Here is a 17,373-nt window from a genome sequence, read left to right on the forward strand (position 1 = left end):
GTTAAAAAAAAACCCAAACAGAGGATGGAGAAGGAATGATGGCAGCAAAGCTGCCCATGACAGGAGGCAGCTGCTGACCACGCTGGGAGCACCCCTGTGGGAACACCCCCTCCCCAGGCAAATCTGGATTTATCTCAGACCAACCCTGCCTGGGCTGGCAGGCACCACAACACACTTACAGAAACTCTGAGGCTGCAAGGGCTCTCACCCCCTGAAGCCTTGGCTTTGGGATTTTTCCCTCCCCCCTCTTTTCCCTTTTGAAGTGGTGCTGCCTATTTTGGGAGGCAAGGGCTGATTTCAAGAGGGTTTTTGTTCACTGAGGACCATGTGGAACAGCGTCAGACATTTGTGTTGTGGTTTCTCAGGGTTTTGGGCCAATTTTTTTCAGCCTGAGAAGGGAAAAGCCACCCATTCCTGTAATTAGAGCTGAGAAATTGGGCTCTGCAGGCAGACCTTGCTCCACACAGCGTGGGGCAGCTGACAAGGTGCTCACTCTCCCTCTGCCCTTCAGGAAATCTGGCTTAGAGTACTGCAGAAGTCCTTGATAGAACACACATGTGAGAGCTTCCAGTGAGAACCAAACCCACCACTGGGAGGATTCAGGATGTCTCCAGTCCCCACCATGACCCTGATACCCAAAGGACCAGCAGTGGGTCCATACATCAGGTTACAATTCTTTGGAACATCTTCCCCGTGCCTGCAGAGAGGAAAAAGCACTGCAAGGTGCATACTGAACTCAGTGAGAACTTCTTTTGTGTTTTTAGTTTAAAAATGGCACTTTCCTGGCTGCAAAGCTGTTTATGGTGAGTCCTCAGGCAGCATCTGATCACACACAGCTCCTTTCCTGGTCTCTTGGTACCTGGAACAGCAGCCTGACCCCAGAAAATGGGGATGTTTTTAATCCACACGAGGTTTTGTGCAGCCTGGAAGCTCCCCCATGGAGAAGGAACACTGAGCACCCCCCTCACAAAGCAAACCCCAAGCTCAACCCAGTCCTCCCCTCTGCCTCCTCCTTGCCATCCCAGTCACGACACATCCTCTCCTCCAGGAAGGCTTCCCCGTGCTGGCACACCAATGCCCAGGGCTTTTCCAGCTTTCCTTTGCCCAGAACCCTTGGAAAGAGCTGCCAGTGGGTCACACTGCCCAGCTGGCACCCAGCCTCCTTCCTGGGCACCTCATTCACCCTCTCCCCAGGCTGCCCCAGGCAGCTCCAGCATGGCCAGAGCAGAACCTGATGGAACATTTTTCAGCTCAACATCCCCTAACCCTTGGAGCCTCTTTGTGCCTTTTTTCCTTTAATCTCCCTGAGTTCTGTGACTGTGACTTCTACACAAACTGTGTTTGCAGGAGCTGGATAATCCATGTGCTGGCCTCTGAACCACGAGCTGATCTAACCCATGAAGGGGTGAAATGCAAGGTCCTAAATGCAAGAAGCCACTGGGGAAAAGGAAAATTGTGGTATTAGGAAATTAGTGGTGTTAACCTCTGCATCAGGGAAAAAAACCCATACAAGCAGAGTGCTGCCTCAAGCAGGGAAGAAGCACAGACTGCAGAAAAGACTGTCAAGCAAACCTTTTTAAAGAAATGGTGTTTTTAAACACAGTTTCCTGTTGAAGAAACTGGACAGAGAAACAATAACCCATTTGTTGCTGTTCCCTCCGAGCAGCGCATGCGAGGCCCCATCCAGGCTCAGCGGGGAAGGAACCCTCACAGGGGCTTTTGAAATTCCCTGCATGGCACAAACACACGTGGAGCTGCTGTTTGGCTCCAGCAGGAACTGCTGTGGCTGTTATTTACTCATTTGTGTGGCAGCAGGAGCGGGGCTGCATCTAAAGATGTGTAAATTCAGCCCCTGGTGGCTCCGGCAATCCGACGGGATGCGTTTCTGGAAGGAAGCCCAGCTTGTCTCAGCAAGCAGCAGGAGCTCAGGAGCTGCTCTCAAGCTCCTTCACAGAATCCTGGGATGGTTTGGGTTGGGAAAGACCTTAAAGAACATCCAGTTCCACCCCTGTCATGGGCAAGGACACCTTCCACTATTCCAGGTTGCTCCAAGCCCCATCCAACCTGGCCTGGAACATTTCCAGGGATGAGGCAGCCAGAACTTCTCTGGGCACCCTGTGCCAGGGCCTCACCACCCTCACAGCCAAGAATTTCTTCTTTATATTCAACTAAATCTCCCCTCTTTTCCTCTTCTTTATGAGCCCCTTCTAATTTCTGACTTCTTGCTTCCCACTAGAGCATCCAGCAAGGTGGGAGCAAGACAGAACAGATGTGAATCCAACCAGGATTTAACTGACAGACAAAGGAATGCATGGAATGGTGGCTCAGGGAGGTGGGAATGGGTGGGGGATGGAGGATTAGGGGCATGTTGCAAGGAGGGGCTGCCCTAAACCACAAGTGCCCCAATGTCCAGGCCAATAAATGCATTTTTTTCTTCTAAACCTATACACAAACCACAGAAAATCACTGTTTGTCCCTGGGGAATCCTGGTCCATTAATATCAAATGCTGCTGTGCTGAACCAAGCCTCCCTAATTATCCCAGAAAATAGCTTTTGCTATGGGCTCCTGGGAGAAATTCCTCCCCTGCTCAGATAAACAGCACTGGGATGCAGAAACTCTCCTTCCCAATGTCCTTTTCCACCCAAAAGAGATGTCCAAGAACATTTTCATTGCTCAAGCAGCAGCCAGGGCTCCCCACTGCCTCCATCCGTGGTCTGAGGAGCATCTCCCTGCTGAGACTTGCAACAGCATCAGATTCCATCACACACTACACATGGGGAAACCCCTCCACCACTTCCAGCCATTTCAGGGGGCCAGCCTGGAGGATGTGCATCCTTTACACAGCAATGTGCAACCTGTGGAAAACTGGGAGTGAGAACAAAGGGCCCTAAACCAGTCAAGTGAAAGGTGTGAATGCCAAACCTCTGGGATTGCCCCAAGAAATTGGGATCCAATAATCCCCAGAGTCACTAAAAAGCTGTGGAGTGAGAGCAGGGAGGCAGAGTGGCTTTAGCAGTGATAAAATACATGAGGACAAGGAGTGTCTCATGTGATGTGCATCCCACAGTCATCACCCAGACTGAAACACACCTGTAGCCTTTGCCATCCTTGCCAGCTCATTTGGATTTTCTCCTCCCTTACCTCTTTTTAGCCACTTTCACTCATTCAAAAAAAAAAAAAAAAAAAAAAAAAAGCCACCTATTCCCCCTCTCTTGTAGGCACCATGGCACAAATTTTCCAAGACAAATTCCTCAGTGTTTCAACCTTCCTCTGGCCTCCACCTCTTGGGAACTCACACACCCCACCCTCAGCACCTTCCCCTTCCATCTGGGCTGGCCATGTCTTATTCCTTCTCCTCTTTCAAAAGCATCAAATCTTACCAGCTCCAGGAGAAAAGAGAAGCCTGCTGGGTCTCCACGGCCACCAAGGGGCAAACACAGTATCCAGCTCCCACCATGAGAAGATGTAAAAGATGGGACAGCCCATGACAGGGAGAATGGCTTCTCACTGCCAGAGGGCAGGGTCAGATTGGATATTGGGAAGGAATTCTTCCCTGTGAGGGTGCCCAGAGAAGCTGTGGCTGCCCCTGGATCCCTGGCAGTGTTCCAGTCTAGGCTGGACAGGGCTTGGAGCAACCTGGGATGGTGGAAAGTGTCCCTGCCTGTGGCAGGGAGTGGAACTGGATGTTCTTTAAGGTCTCTCCCAACACAAATCAGTCTGGAATTCTAAAATTCTCTGACTTCCAAATCCTGAGCCCAGCAATGCTCCCCAACAATCCCCAGCAGCTACAGCACAACCACGGCTGGTCTCATAAACCAAGTATTAATTCTTTCCCATTACTGCTCCAAATTAGCTCAGCTCAGCTTTCCACCTCCTCTACATACCCACAGCAGATGCATCCTAAAAATCTGCCTTCATCATCCTCCAAAACATTCCTGATTGCTCAGATATTGCCTCGCAGTGGAGTTATGGCACAGATCCCTGCGCCAGCTAACACGAGCCCGCATTGCTCAGCAAACAGGGGGGACCATGGTTACAAGAAAACATCAAATCAGAGCCACCAGCCTGAAATAAAATTGCATAACGGATGGGAACAGCAAAACTTGAGGGGAAAATAAAACAAAATCTAAAAAAAAAAAACCAGCTTCAAGGCTGCCAAAACTGAGCCATTGATTACAGAGCATTTGATCCATTTGCATGCAGAGAGCTTTGCTTTGGAGCTGAGATGGAAACAGTCTTAATATAGCTGGAGAGAAAATATCCTCCTTGCACTCTCCTAACTGCACTTTGATAGGAAGCAGCCACAGAGCAGATGGTGCCTATATATAATCACCAGACCTATTATCCCAGCCTCTTTTAGTAATTTGAAGGATGTGATAACCACAAGGAGAGCAGCAAATATTCCCCCTCCTTTCCTCCCTTCCCCTGCTAATTAAAATATAAAAAAAAAAAAAAAAAAAAGAAAGAAAGAAAAGAAAAAAAAAAAGGGGAGGAAGTTATAATTATGGTAACGAATAAAAGAATTTCCAAATGAAGTAAATAACTATTTTGTGCACTGCTCCTTTAAACCAGAAGTCAAAAGTTAATTAAATAGCAGCGTGTTACTGAGTCAGGAGAACACTGCAAGTCCCAGCAGTGGGGAAGGAGACTGGAGACACTCCAGATGAATCCAAACCACAGCACTTCCATCCCTCCTCCGTGCCCTCCTGCCACTTCTCTGCAGATGCTGTGTGATGGTGGGGGGAAGGAGAGCTCATCTCTTTCCATTCCTCTGCTTGCCAAAGCCTGGAGTTGCACAGATTCAAAGGATGAGCAACAGGAAGGGGATTCTCTCCAGGGGTTTCTTGCTGCATGAAGATGCTCAGGAAAATATCCCAAATGTGATTTTAGTGATGCTTTGAGAAAAGGCTGGGGAATGGTGGTATTGGGATGAGGTCACAGAGAAGCAAGAAAGGTTTGAGGAGGGAATTACTCCTAAGGCCCTTAACAGATGTATGTTAATAGTGGAGGTGCTGAGGAACATCCCTGGCTCCCAGACACAGCCCTCAGTCCTCTGCTGATGGCTCCAGGGATGATACAAAGTGCAGAGAGGAACCCACAGGTAGGTACTCATGGGGTGATGGCAAAAGCAAAGCTTCCCTTGGGAGAGCACCAAGCTCCCATGCACGGAGTGACCACAGCTTGCTGTGCTCTGTGCCTGCATCCAACAGGCACCAGGGCAGCTGGAAAAACACACCCAGCTCTAGGAGAGTCCATCCATCAACCAAACCTCCCAGAGAGAGAGGAGACTGCCCAGGGGTCTGAGAGAATTACTGGGGCTGTCTGACTGCTCCACAACCCAGAGAGCATCAATCAGCTGCCCTGGCAGCTTCTGCACCACCTCCAGGTCAGAAGCAGCATTCACTGGTGACAGGAATCCCAGGGACTGTAGGATACACTCAAAACCATTGCTGCTGCTTCCTAGCATCCATCCCTGAGACACCCAGACTGCTGTAAGGAAAGTGGAGGTGGCATCAGAGCCACAAGCTTCAGTCTCCCCCATCCCAAACTGCCCGTCAAGGATAGAGTCCTACCCTCCTGTCAAGGGACAGGCAACACAACAGCAAACCATGGCAGGCATTCCCTGCCCTGAGCAGTGATTGCACTGGGATTTCACAAGCTGAGAGGGTGGGAACACCCCTGGGTGCTACTGGAAGAGATTCCCAAATGAGGTGGCCTCATTCCAGTCACGAAGCTGCAGAGCTGCTCTGTGTGTGAATGTGGGAGCAGTGTAAGAGCACAGAGTCACAGAAGATGCACAGTTGGAAGGGACCCAAAAGGATCATCAAATCCAGGTTCTGGCCTTGCACAGGACATCCCAAGAATCCCACTCTGTGCCTGAAAGTGTTCAAATACTCCTTGAACTCTGTCAGGCTTGGGGCTGTGACCACTTTCTTAGGAAGCCAATTCCAGTACCCAGCCACCCTCTGAGGGAACAAACTTTTCCTGCTACCCAACCTAAACTCCCCTGACACAGCTTCATGCTGTTTCCATGTGTGAGTACAGACCAAACCTTGCATAAAGAAGGCCTGGAGGAAGGACCTGTGTGAGCCCAGAGGACACATGTGTGACATGCCCACTCTGGGGACAGCCACATGTCTCTGGCTGGCAGCCAGTGCTCCCTCTCCTCCTCTCCATCCGTGCAGACCAACCACCACCTGCTCCAAGGCTTACCCAACCCAGGCCTTACCCAAACCCAGGGTTTGCAAGGGCTAAAGCAACCCAGAGCACATGGATTGCTGAAGTGCCTGGAAGCACCACCTGGTGTCACGAGGGCTGGTTTAGGAGCACTCACAGGTGTCTGCATTGACCACACGTGGTTATGAGCCACCCACGGCATCATCACCTGGTGCAAGTCACCACAGAGCCCAGCCTCAGGGTCTGCTCTCCTCTTTTGGAGACCCTTCTGCCTTCTGGTGACATCTCTGCCTCCAAGCATTGTGGCTGATGAGGGGTCAAGCAGAGGCACAGCCACAAGATCTATCCTGCTGCCCATGTGAAAATCCATTTTGCCAGAGCACACCCATGGGAAACGTGCTCCCTTCACTGCCTACTCACCCTGCTTGGCAAGCAGGGATCCCTCACCTGCTCCACACCCTGCTACAGCAGGACCAGCACATCCCAAGAGCTGTAGGCTGCACATATGCCCTGTGTTGTCACTGGTCCCCACGGGAGAGCACGGCAGGCACGGCAGTGAGGACCCTGCTCTGTCTCTGTGCTGTCTGATGCCTCAGGTAACATCAGCTCTGCCTTGCTAACCCCACTCAGAGCCACCCACATTCCCCCAGAGCCATCCACATCCTGCCAGAGGCATTGGAATCTCCCTTGAGCCCCCCACATTCCCCCAGAGCCATCCCCATCCCCCAGGGCCACCTGCACGCTCTGGGAGCCAACAGCTGCTGGTAAGAGACTCCTGCCCCATGGCTGCAAGGATGGACAACCCCATGAGCAAAGCTACCTGTGATCTGCAAGTTCCACATGAACAAAACAGGAGAACCCCTCTTCCAGATATCCTGAGCTGAGTGTTCTCCAGTGGTTGATGGGTTACTCTGTGAATCTGTCTTTTCTTCCCTCCCAGAGCAGGTTATGATGTTTGGAAGACAAGAAATGGGCTGATGAGCTTGGGTGTCAGGTTGGGAACCCTGTGGAGATGACTGAAGGTGGGACCTCAGTGACATGGACCTTTGTCACTCAGCCAAAGGCACAGTGAGACAAGAGATCCTTTGGGAGCAAAGAAGGGAAGGGAATGTGCCACACAGGCTCAGAGGAGGATCCAAATGGGCAGGGGCAGCTAACCTGAAGTTCAAAGGTTAGAACAGGAAGGGACACTGGCTGTAAAACACACTCAGGAGCAGGGCCAGATCCTTCCAGCATTGCTGACACATCAAAAGGACACTGCTCTTGTTCTCCACCACCACTTCCATCTCCAGTGCTTGATGGCCTCCAGGGTGAGGTGGGTGACCACCCATCTCACTGGCTGAGTGATGGTCTGCAGAGCTGTGGGCTGTGTCTCCCAGGGACAAAGAGCTTTGAATTTATAGAGAGGACAGAAAATCTGTGTCTGCTGTTCAGTGCTGGAGTAGAAGATTACAGATGGACTCGAGGATCTCAAAGATCTTTCCCAACCTAAGTGATTCTATGTTGCTCTCACTCACAGTCCTGTCTGCTGCTGTACTGATGTATGTGGATTTCAGCAAATAACTCTGCTCACACCTGCTCTCCTCATACAACAATTCTGATTTCAAGCTAGAGGATTAGCAAGATTTTGTAGCACTGGGAACCTGACAAAGTGAGAGACTTCTGGAAGTGTTCCCTGCCCGTTGTGTGTGACACTAGAGGGCATGAGCAAGACAACAAATGCCCTTGTCTGCCACCACTGAGAAGCTCAAGTGTAGTAAAGGCCAACGAGCTCTTCTCAGTCTATCAGTAAAAGAGAAGACAAGCAGACATGAGAGGTGTCCCCAGCTGGCAGGATGAGTGCCAGGGTGCCAAGTCTCAGCAAGGCCAACTGAGCAACAATTTTCTGAAGGCAATTCCAAAAGCTAATCCACCCCCAGCAAGAACAGGACATTTGTTTGCTTCACTGCTGTAACCTCACTAAGACTTTTTCATTTTCTCATGACATGTTTTGCTAAGTCTGCATGGGAGGAAATGTGTTCCTCTGTGTGAGGCAAAAACAGGACACACAATTCCCTCCCTTCAGTTGCTGCTGAAATCTACACAGAGGACTACAACTTTGAAGCTGCCAATCAACCCAACACAGATCAGGGTGGTCCTGTGGGTTGAAGCATGCAGGTGTCCCATAACCAGCTCAGTTTGGGTACCAGGTATGGTAACAGGGCTGTCTCCAGTGGTAGAGAGGCAGAGAGCTGCTGCACAGCAGGGCAGGGGAGGAAGAGTCAGGAAACCCACACACTGCTCATGGCAAGAGCGTTTTTGGGGTTGTTTGTTCCACCTCAATTCCCTGATGACTTGGGGAGAGCTCCAGCATGTTCACCTGCCCTCTCACTGGGGATGCCATAACTGGAGCAAATGTTGGCAAAATCCTGCAGGCCATGTCACACACACACATGTTCTGACCCACAGCAGCTGCAGATCTGCCTGTAGGGCAGCATCACAGAAACACAGAATTGTTTGGCTTGGAAGGGACCTTAGAGATCATCTAGTACCATCCCACGCCATGGGCAGGGACATCTTCTACTATCCCAGGCTGCTCCAACTCCTGCCCAGTCTGGTCTTGGACACTTCCAGGGACAGCCACAGCTTCTCTGGGCAACCAGCCTTGCCATCCTCACAGGGAAGAATTCTTCCCACTATCCTGTTTAACCCTGCCCTCTGTCAGTCTGAACCTGGGCTGGGGTGCATGGAAGGAAGAACCCTGATTTACTACTCTTCAGCTCTAGGACAATCTGGAGATTTTCCCTTTTCAGGACAAGAAATTTGTACAGCTGAGTATTTCTCCTCCCTTGCTCTGCTTGCTCTCCTTCTCCTTGCAGACAAACACCACCAGTTTTCTGGCAGAGACTCCCATGGGAAGGGTGTAGCAGGCCTGAGCACCCGGCACTTTTCCCATTTGTGCAGGAGGGGAAGGGTGGCTCCAGACTGGCAAGAGCTTTGCTGGTCCCAGCACCTCTCTGCTCCCTCTCAGGGGAACCCAGGCAGTGCAGTGACACTGGGACACCAAAGAGTGCAACATCCCTCCAGTATGAACACAGTGCCAAGGCCTGGGATCCCTGCTCTGCAGGATATTCCCTGACAAGGTCTCTGATTGCATCTGTCCCTCACTGACCTGTGACTTTATGGTCCAGATGAGACCAGTGCATCTGCAATCCTCCTCCTCAGCACAGCTAATGAGAGATCCCCCTTTGCCTCTGCAGATTCCCATCCAAGAGGGTGGAAAACACAGGGCTAAGCTGTGCTTCCACCTGACAGCAAATCCTGCTGTGCCATCAGCGCTCGGGGGAAGCAGTTACAGGGGCAGGGAAGGGGCTGGAGCCCCCACAGGAGCACTGCTGGCAGCTTTGCAAACAAGCTGCTTTCCTCTGTCCTTTCAGAGTTTCCAGGCCGTGTCTCCATCACAAAGACATTGTGCAAGCCCAACATTTTGCAACTGCTGCCTGACCTGGCCACAGAGGCAGGACTCCAGGCTTCACCCCGTCCCCCACGCCGGCGCAGCTCCAGCTCCAGCTCCAGCTCCAGCTCCAGCTCCAGCTCCAGCTCCAGCCTCCTCCCTGCCTGTGCTCCCGAGCCTATACCAAGGCTGTCTGCACTCCTAGAGTGTTAAAGCTTGGTTTAAAGTTGCATCTGAAGCTTTGCAGGAATTGCTGATGCAGTGGATGGGAAGGAGCACATGAACATCACAGAATTCCAGAATGGTTTGGGTTGGAAGGGACCTTAAGCCCATCTGGTTCCACTCCCCTGCCATGGGCCAGACACCTTCCATTAGACCAGACTGAAGACTCATCCAGCCTGGCCTTGAACACTTCCAAGGATGAGGCAGCCACAGCTTCTCTGGGCCAACTTCCATTCTTTGGGGTGAGTCCATCTCCTCTGATCACTCCAGACTCAAGTTCATCACTTAGAACACTGGTCCCACTCCTGGAGCACCACTTCTGTGGCAAATCCAGAGTGACTCCTTCAGAACATTCCAGACTTGCCTCCTGCAACATCTCCTCAAACCTTGGCTAAACCTTTGCTAACCCCTGTCAGTGCAGTTGTGGAGATGAACCAATCCTGAACCAAAACTCAAAACTGGAGTCTAGGTCGAGTCAAAGTCAAGGACAGCACAAAGCAAAACATCACATGAGCTTCAGCCACCCATATTTCAGCCCTGTGCCAGGACAGCATTAAATCTCATTGTGCCACAGCTCCAGAAGAACATAGCTCAGGCAACACCACCACATCACTGGTCTGGGAAAGACTTTGCCCCATTTTGGTGTCAGGAACAGGCAGTGCCTTTGCAGGGATGGGTCAGGGAAGGTTGAGCCCTGCAGGGTGTTGCTGGATTAAAGCCTCTGCACAGATAAACACCTCTGAGTAAGAGGGAGAACTTAAAACTAATAACAACATTAAAACCTAAACAAACACGAAGGAGTTGAGGGCTTTGCTTTGGAATAAAAGATTAATAAACATATTGATTGAGTCAAGGGGCTGGGACAAAGGCTGACAGCCGTGTTTATTTTTTAGCATCTATCTGTGGACTTACCAGGCTTTTGCCCAAGCCAAATATTGTGTTAAGGAAGTTTATGAACTGACACATGAAGTGTGGTTGGGTCATCTCCAGCTCAGCCCACGGTTGTCTGAGCATGGTGCCACCAAAATACGTCTGCAGGAGTTACAACAGCTTAACACGTGGGCCTAGACTATCACCAGCAGAGGATGATGCAGCCAAGCAAGTGGCAGAGACTGAGGAGGAATTCAAGCAGAAGACTGGGTAAAGTGTAGGGCTGTTGGCAGACCCAGAGGTGTTCCTGTCCCAGCTGCTGTGAACACACTGAATTCTGAGAGAATTTAGAAAAACCACAGCACTGCAGCAGCTCAGGCTCTGCAGTAGTTCAGCTGTTGCCTCAGTTTTGGCATCTTGTGCCAACACTTGGGGACCACAACGGGCAAGGGTGGGTCAATGCTTCTGCTGAGAGCTAAGTCTGAGCACAGAAAGGCTCAAAAATCCACCAAGAGGTTTGTGGAAAGAGTCCTTCAAGACCTAAGGCATCTTGCAAAGTTCCAGCCACTGTCAGTGATCATCCTGCTGCACCCACCACACCTCCCTGCTTCCAGATTCTAACCCAAGGAGCCAGACTCCTTCCATGGTGTGCAAAGCCTCTGAACCACCAGGCACACAAAAACCACATGGAAAACCCCCCAAAAATAATCCTTGGAGAGGTTTAACAGCCTGACTGCAAGTAGATTCATGGGGTTTTTCTCACTCTGCCTCCTTGTTAGACCCTTCTCATGCAGCTCAGTCACCCAGGAACAGCTTCTCAGCACAGGGTCTGGCTCTCAGAGAAGCTGAACATCACACAATCCCACAGCAGCAGGAGCTGGGGGCTTCACAGACAGGGGACTGGATGGGAATGATGGTTTAGAGTCTGTGGAGAAACTGAGACCCTTCTGCTAAATCCCCACCTGCCTGCAAGGGTGGACACAGGAGAGGCAGGGACCAGGGTGCTACAGCAATAAACCCAGAGGTGTGTTTTATATTGCTGTTGATTTGAAACACCACTTAAAAAAAGAAAAAGCAATTTTTACAGGAGAGAGAAAAGCCCAGAAGCCTTAAGTGACCATTTTAAAGCTTTTAGCTATTTAATTGTGGCTTTCCACACTCTGATAAAGAAACCAGGGCTGCTGCCACAAGAAGCCTCTCCACCCCAAAGTGCTCTCTGCATCCCTGATTTCTAGGAGATGCTGATAAAGCATCTTGGAGAGATTTTTGAATATCCCAGAGTGAAGGAGGACATGCAGCCCTGCAGGTGACATGCTGGCAGTCACCCAAAGGTGTGACAGAGTGAGTGGGTGGGCAGGGGAGCTTCTGAACCCCACACTGAGAAGATGCTGCATTCCTGCTGTCCCAAAGAAGGCTCACAGGAATCAATGGCTGCTTTGAACACCAGCTGTAGCTGCACTACAGCTTCACACCAAACCCAGAGTTGGACAGATCTCCAGCCACAGAGCTCCAAGTGTCCAAGCCCTGGGTTGGGTTCTGCACCATCCATCAAAGCCTGGAGAGGTCTCCATGGGGGAAGAACCACCCAGCTCTCCTGGAAAACACTGAGGACTGTCCATTAAACTCCTCAATCACCACCAGCTTCACACCTCTGCACTGCAAATACAAGGGAACCTTTTCAGATACCCTGAATCTGGTGGATTCCAGTTCTGCTTCCAAAACTTTTGCCTGCACTCAGGGTCTCAATCCCATTTTTTTCTCTGTAAGTCCTCAGCAGAGTTTTGGACTTGCCACAAGGCATCCAGCTCACTTTTGGACATGAAGCATCAGTTTCCTGCTTGCTTTAAACATGAACTGTAAATCTACACTCTTGAAACATGAACTGTAAATCTACACAAAGCTGCATGAAACACAAGGGGTTCCCTTCAGTAAGGCACATTTTTTACTCTAACTTTTTCTTACTCTTTGCTGTTTTTCCCTCCTCTCCAGCCCCCAGGTCTTCAGAACCCCACAACACTAGAAGAAAAGGCAAAACTGGAAGAACAGGCCCCAACAAGGCAAGCAAGAAATAAAAAAAGCAGGTGAGGAAAGGAAAAAGAAAAAAAAAATAGAGTTTTCTATGGCCCAGATGAGTTCAGCCCCTCTGCTAACCACGGCAAAGCAGCAATTCCTAGTGGGATGGGGGGGACTGTCCCCAGATGCTGCCGTGAGTACTCACTGGTGCTTGTGCTAGTGCCGATGGTGTTGATGGTGGTGGGGACGGAGGAGGAGGAGTAGAGGGGCAGGTGGCCGTTCTCACAGGCCAGGTTTTTGTCCTGCCAGCTGGAGGCGCTGACGCTGATGCCGGAGTCCCTGGAGTTCTGCCAGCCGTTGTTGAGTTTGTCGTCCGAGTTCTGTCTTTGGTGATAGTAGTGAGCCTGCCCGTAGTCCAGCGAGTCCGAGCGGCCCCGGCCCTGCCCGCCAAAGCCCCCCGACGACGACGACGACGACGACGACGATGTGCGGTCCTCCAGGTGGTTGAGCCACATGGCCAGGGCGCTCCTGTCCTCCAGGGAGGTGGCAGGGTGTATCAAGGCGTAGGAGAGCAGCTGCCTGCTCTCCTCGATGTGCTGGTTGTGCTCGATGGAGTGCGCCAGGATTTTGGGCAAGAGTTTCATGTACTCGACTTTCGCCTCGATGTTGCCGGGCTTCAGTAAAGGCAGGTGGGTTAACAAGAGGGAGATCACTTTGTCCTTGGATTCTTGTTGCCACTGGTTAATGATTCCTGTTGAAGGAATAGGGAGGGGGGGGAAAAAAGGAGATTAATGAGAAATTGATAAACAGAGGTAATAAGGAAATAACGGGGTCCTGGCAGGGTAAATGTGACACGCCAAAGGGATTTGCACATGTGTGGTTGTCACAGCCATGTTTTATGAAAAATCCTTTCCTTAGGATTTTTTCTCCTGAGAAGCTGAGAGGCCTCAGGAACAAAATGTAAACAATGACTATCTGCTGCTGTGGAATGCAACAGGTACATCTTTGATTGGTCCATGTTGGTTGTTTCTAATTAATGGCCAATCACAGTCCAGCTGGCTCCGACTCTCTGAGAGTCAGGAGCTTTTGTTTTCATTCTTCGTCTTGCTTGCTTCTGATGAAATCCTTTCTTCTATTCTTTTAGTATAGTTTTAATATAATATATATCATAAAATAATAAATCAAGCCTTCTAAACATGGAGTCAACATTCTCATCTCTTCCCTGGTCCCGGGACCCCTGTGAACACCACCATGTGTGGTAGCACAGCATGAGCATCTCCCTGGCAAGGGGGTCACTGCTGTATTGCACTCAATACTTATCCAGACATGGATTCTTACAGGTCACCACCCTCCAAAACCATCATCAGCTTGCCAAACTGGACGCCAAAAGTTACCAGATGCCTCTGAAAATCACTGAGAAAAACAAACTACACCCAACTCTATGTGGGAAATGCATTTATAGCCATTTTCCAACTCTACTGCTGTAGCTCTTATTTTAATCAAAATCACAATTTGGCCTGAATTTTTCATATTGTTGCAGATTACAGAAAATACTGCACAAAACCACTCAGTGGATAAAGCTAACCTTTCAAACAAACTTGGCTGGAAAATTGAAAAGGTCAAGATTCAAAGGAGATAACACAGGAGGGAACCCCAGAGGAAACACAATCATCCATTCAGGGTGTTGGTGCATCCAGCAGCCCCAAAGGAAAGGAGGGAAGCAGCCCCAGAGCTCCTGTTCCTCTGTTAGATCACAGCAAATAGGAGAGATTTTAGAAAACAAGGGAAAAAAAAAAAAAAAAAAAAGAAACCTAGGGGTTAGATTTAAATATGCAGAAGGAAAAGTCAGGGAATTACAAACTGGTCACTTAACTCGAACTCCTGGAAAACTGATGGAACAAATAATGAAACAACCTATTTGTAAGCACTTAGAAGATAACAAGATGATAAGTGACTGCCGACACCCATTTGTCAAGAGCAATTTGATTTCCTTCTGCGACAGAGCAACTGGCCTGTGAATAGCTGGAGGAACAGGCAGTGCTGTATATCTTGATATTCATTAGGTGCTGCTGCACATGGCTCCCTCAGCAGCACAGCAGAGAGAAACTGCTCTAATGTGGGCACACAACTCATCCGAAAAACATATGGAGGGAGCTGGTGCTGCTGATTCACTGTCAGACTGGGAGGATGTGCTGGGCAAGGAGACCTGTCCTGGGCCTGGCACCACCCAGAATGTCACTGGTGATAAGGGTGGTGTGATAAATGTGATCAGCATGCAGGTGTTGTGCTAAGAGAAAGGAAAACACTCCAGGAAAGTGGATGAGAGGTCAAACTGTGTTGAGGATTCGAAGGGGCGGCATGAAGCTGGGTCAGGGGAGGTTTAGGCTGGAGATCAGGAAAAGGTTCTTCCCCCACAGGGTGGTGGGGCACTGAGCAGGCTCCCCAGGGATTGGTCACAGCACCAGCCTGCCAGAACTCCAGGAGAATCTGGACAATGCTCTCAAGCACAGGATGGGATTCTTGGAGTGTCCTGTACAGGGTCAGGAGCTGGACTCGATGATCCTTGTGGGTCCCCTTCCAGCTCAGGACATTCTATGCCTCTATGAGACTTGGAGAGATGTGAAAGAACATCTGCATTAAGCAGGTGCAAACATCTGCATGCAGGTGGGAACAAAGGGCTGTGCAGCACGAGGTGGGCAAGAGCCTGGCTTGGGAAGCACCACCTCAGTCAGACACCCTGCTGCACAGAAAAGCTGCACCAGGCAGCCTGACCCTGGCTGAGAGGTGAACACTAGCAAAGCTGCTCTCCACACCTGCTGCTGCCCAGGGAAATGTGGAGTCACCATCTCTGGAGGGATTTAACAGCTGTGAGGATGTGGCCCTTGGGGACATGGGTCAGTGGTGGCCTTGGCAGCGCTGGGGGAATGGCTGAACTCGGTGATCTTGGAGGGCCTTTCCAACCTAAACAATTCTCTGATTCTCTGACTTGAACTGCAGCGAAGATGAATGAGGTTGGACACGATGAAAGTGCAGATCTCCATCACCAGAGGTTTCTCTGAAGAGCTGATACCAACTCCAAACACCTACCAATCCACCCAGACCAGCCAACAGACACTTCCCAGCCCCAGGGCAGTCTCTCCTCCAGTGCTGACCAAACCCCTCTGTAAAGCCTTCAAATCTTCAGCCCTGTCTTAGGCTGTGCTACAGGAGCCACAACTGAACTGTGTGGTGGAGAACACCCCCTCCTGCTTGCTTTAAACACACTGCCCAAAGCTTCATCAGGTGAAATGCTGAAAAAATCCCCCCAATTTTATGTTCTCTCTCCCTGTCTGCTGTCTTCAATCCATTCTAGACAGGAAGCTGCTCTAAATCACTGATTATCCCTACAGCCTCTGCGTGTTTTTGAGCTAGGGTAACTGAACCCACACCACTGAAATGCAGATCCAGATCTCCATCTGTAGGATCATTCATCAGGTTTGCTCTTGGGAAGGCACAAGAGCAAATCAATATCCAGCTCAGGATATTCTGTGACTCAGGAACTGGACTCTACAATCCATGTGGGTCCCTTCCCCCTCAGGATATTCCATGATTCTATGATTCTGCATGACCCATGCTGCCAGCCAGGAGCTAACCCAATCCTCCCACCACCCCTGACCCAGAAGAGAGCTGTTAGAGCAGCAACTTCTCCCAGTTTGGGCCAAACTCTGTCCACCAGCTTCCCGACACGACTGCGGCAGTGAGCAGCACTCGCCCCTCCACATTCACCCTCCCAGTTCCAAGGCATGCAACTGTTTTAATAGGAAGCCACTAGATGGCTTGCTGGAAACACTGGAGACTCTCCCTGGAACTTTCTGCACTGGTATTTACTTCTCCACAGAGCTCCCCCTCCTCCAAAGCCACTTCCTGAGCCAGCCACAGCGTGCCTGAGCCGTCCTGTGCCGAAAGGAGCAAGGGACACGACGTGGCACAGCTCTGGTGGAGAAGGAACTGCTGTATTTCAGCAGAGGGGACTTCTGGTACCCTGGGTGTGCTCCTGTGCCCGTGGGAATACTGTGAGGTTGTTGTGGTGCTAAAAAAATGGGATTTGGGAGAGCAACATTCAGCATAAGTGATGCTTTAAAGGATACATGAGTGTAGCGGGACTCAAGGCTCACCAGTGCATATCCATATTTTCCATATGCAGATGTCCCTGCTCCAGGCAAGGCTTCCTGTTGGGATGAATCTGATTTATCTGTCCCCTCTCTCTTAGTCAGCTGCCTGGTGAGTTGAAAACATGTCTTATTTTCTCCCATCCTCCTGCAGAGAGGGATGTCACACCCCGATATTTTATCATCGCTCTCGTGGTGGTTCAGCAGCACTTTCAGGCTGGCACAGCCAAGCCCCAGCCTGGCACCAGCTGGGATTCTGTAGCAGCTCAGATAAACTGAGAAATCAAAGATCATTAAAGAAAAGGCCTGCAATGCACTGCTCAAAGAAGTTGGTGCCACTTAAAACAGGAGCAAAATACACGTAGAAAAAACCGAGTCTGGTGTAAACTGGGTGCAGGAGAGGAGGAGGAGGAGGAGGAGGAGGAGGAGGGAGGCAGGCGGCCGTGGCTGGGCTCTTCCTCCTCACATGGGGGAGAGCTGAGCATGAAGGTCCCCACTGGGGAAACACA

General features: G+C 50.5%; 1 protein-coding gene across 4 annotated transcripts in view; it reads right to left on the reverse strand.

The window, feature by feature from the left end:
- The window catches only part of SAMD4A (sterile alpha motif domain containing 4A), a 99,698-nt gene that overhangs the window by 24,686 nt on the left and 57,639 nt on the right, over positions 1-17,373 (reverse strand). For all 4 annotated transcript variants that reach the window (XR_009487072.1, XR_009487071.1, XM_059850623.1 and 1 more), the window contains exon 3: positions 12,922-13,467. Coding sequence is in view for 2 of the 4 variants with exons in the window: in XM_059850623.1 (XP_059706606.1) it covers positions 12,922-13,467 (546 nt within the window). In the remaining 2 variants the exon portion in view is untranslated. The remainder of the gene's footprint in view (positions 1-12,921; positions 13,468-17,373) is intronic.

This window comes from Haemorhous mexicanus, chromosome 6 (assembly GCF_027477595.1).
Source record: "Haemorhous mexicanus isolate bHaeMex1 chromosome 6, bHaeMex1.pri, whole genome shotgun sequence".
In the NCBI taxonomy this organism is placed as follows: Eukaryota; Metazoa; Chordata; class Aves; order Passeriformes; family Fringillidae; genus Haemorhous; species Haemorhous mexicanus.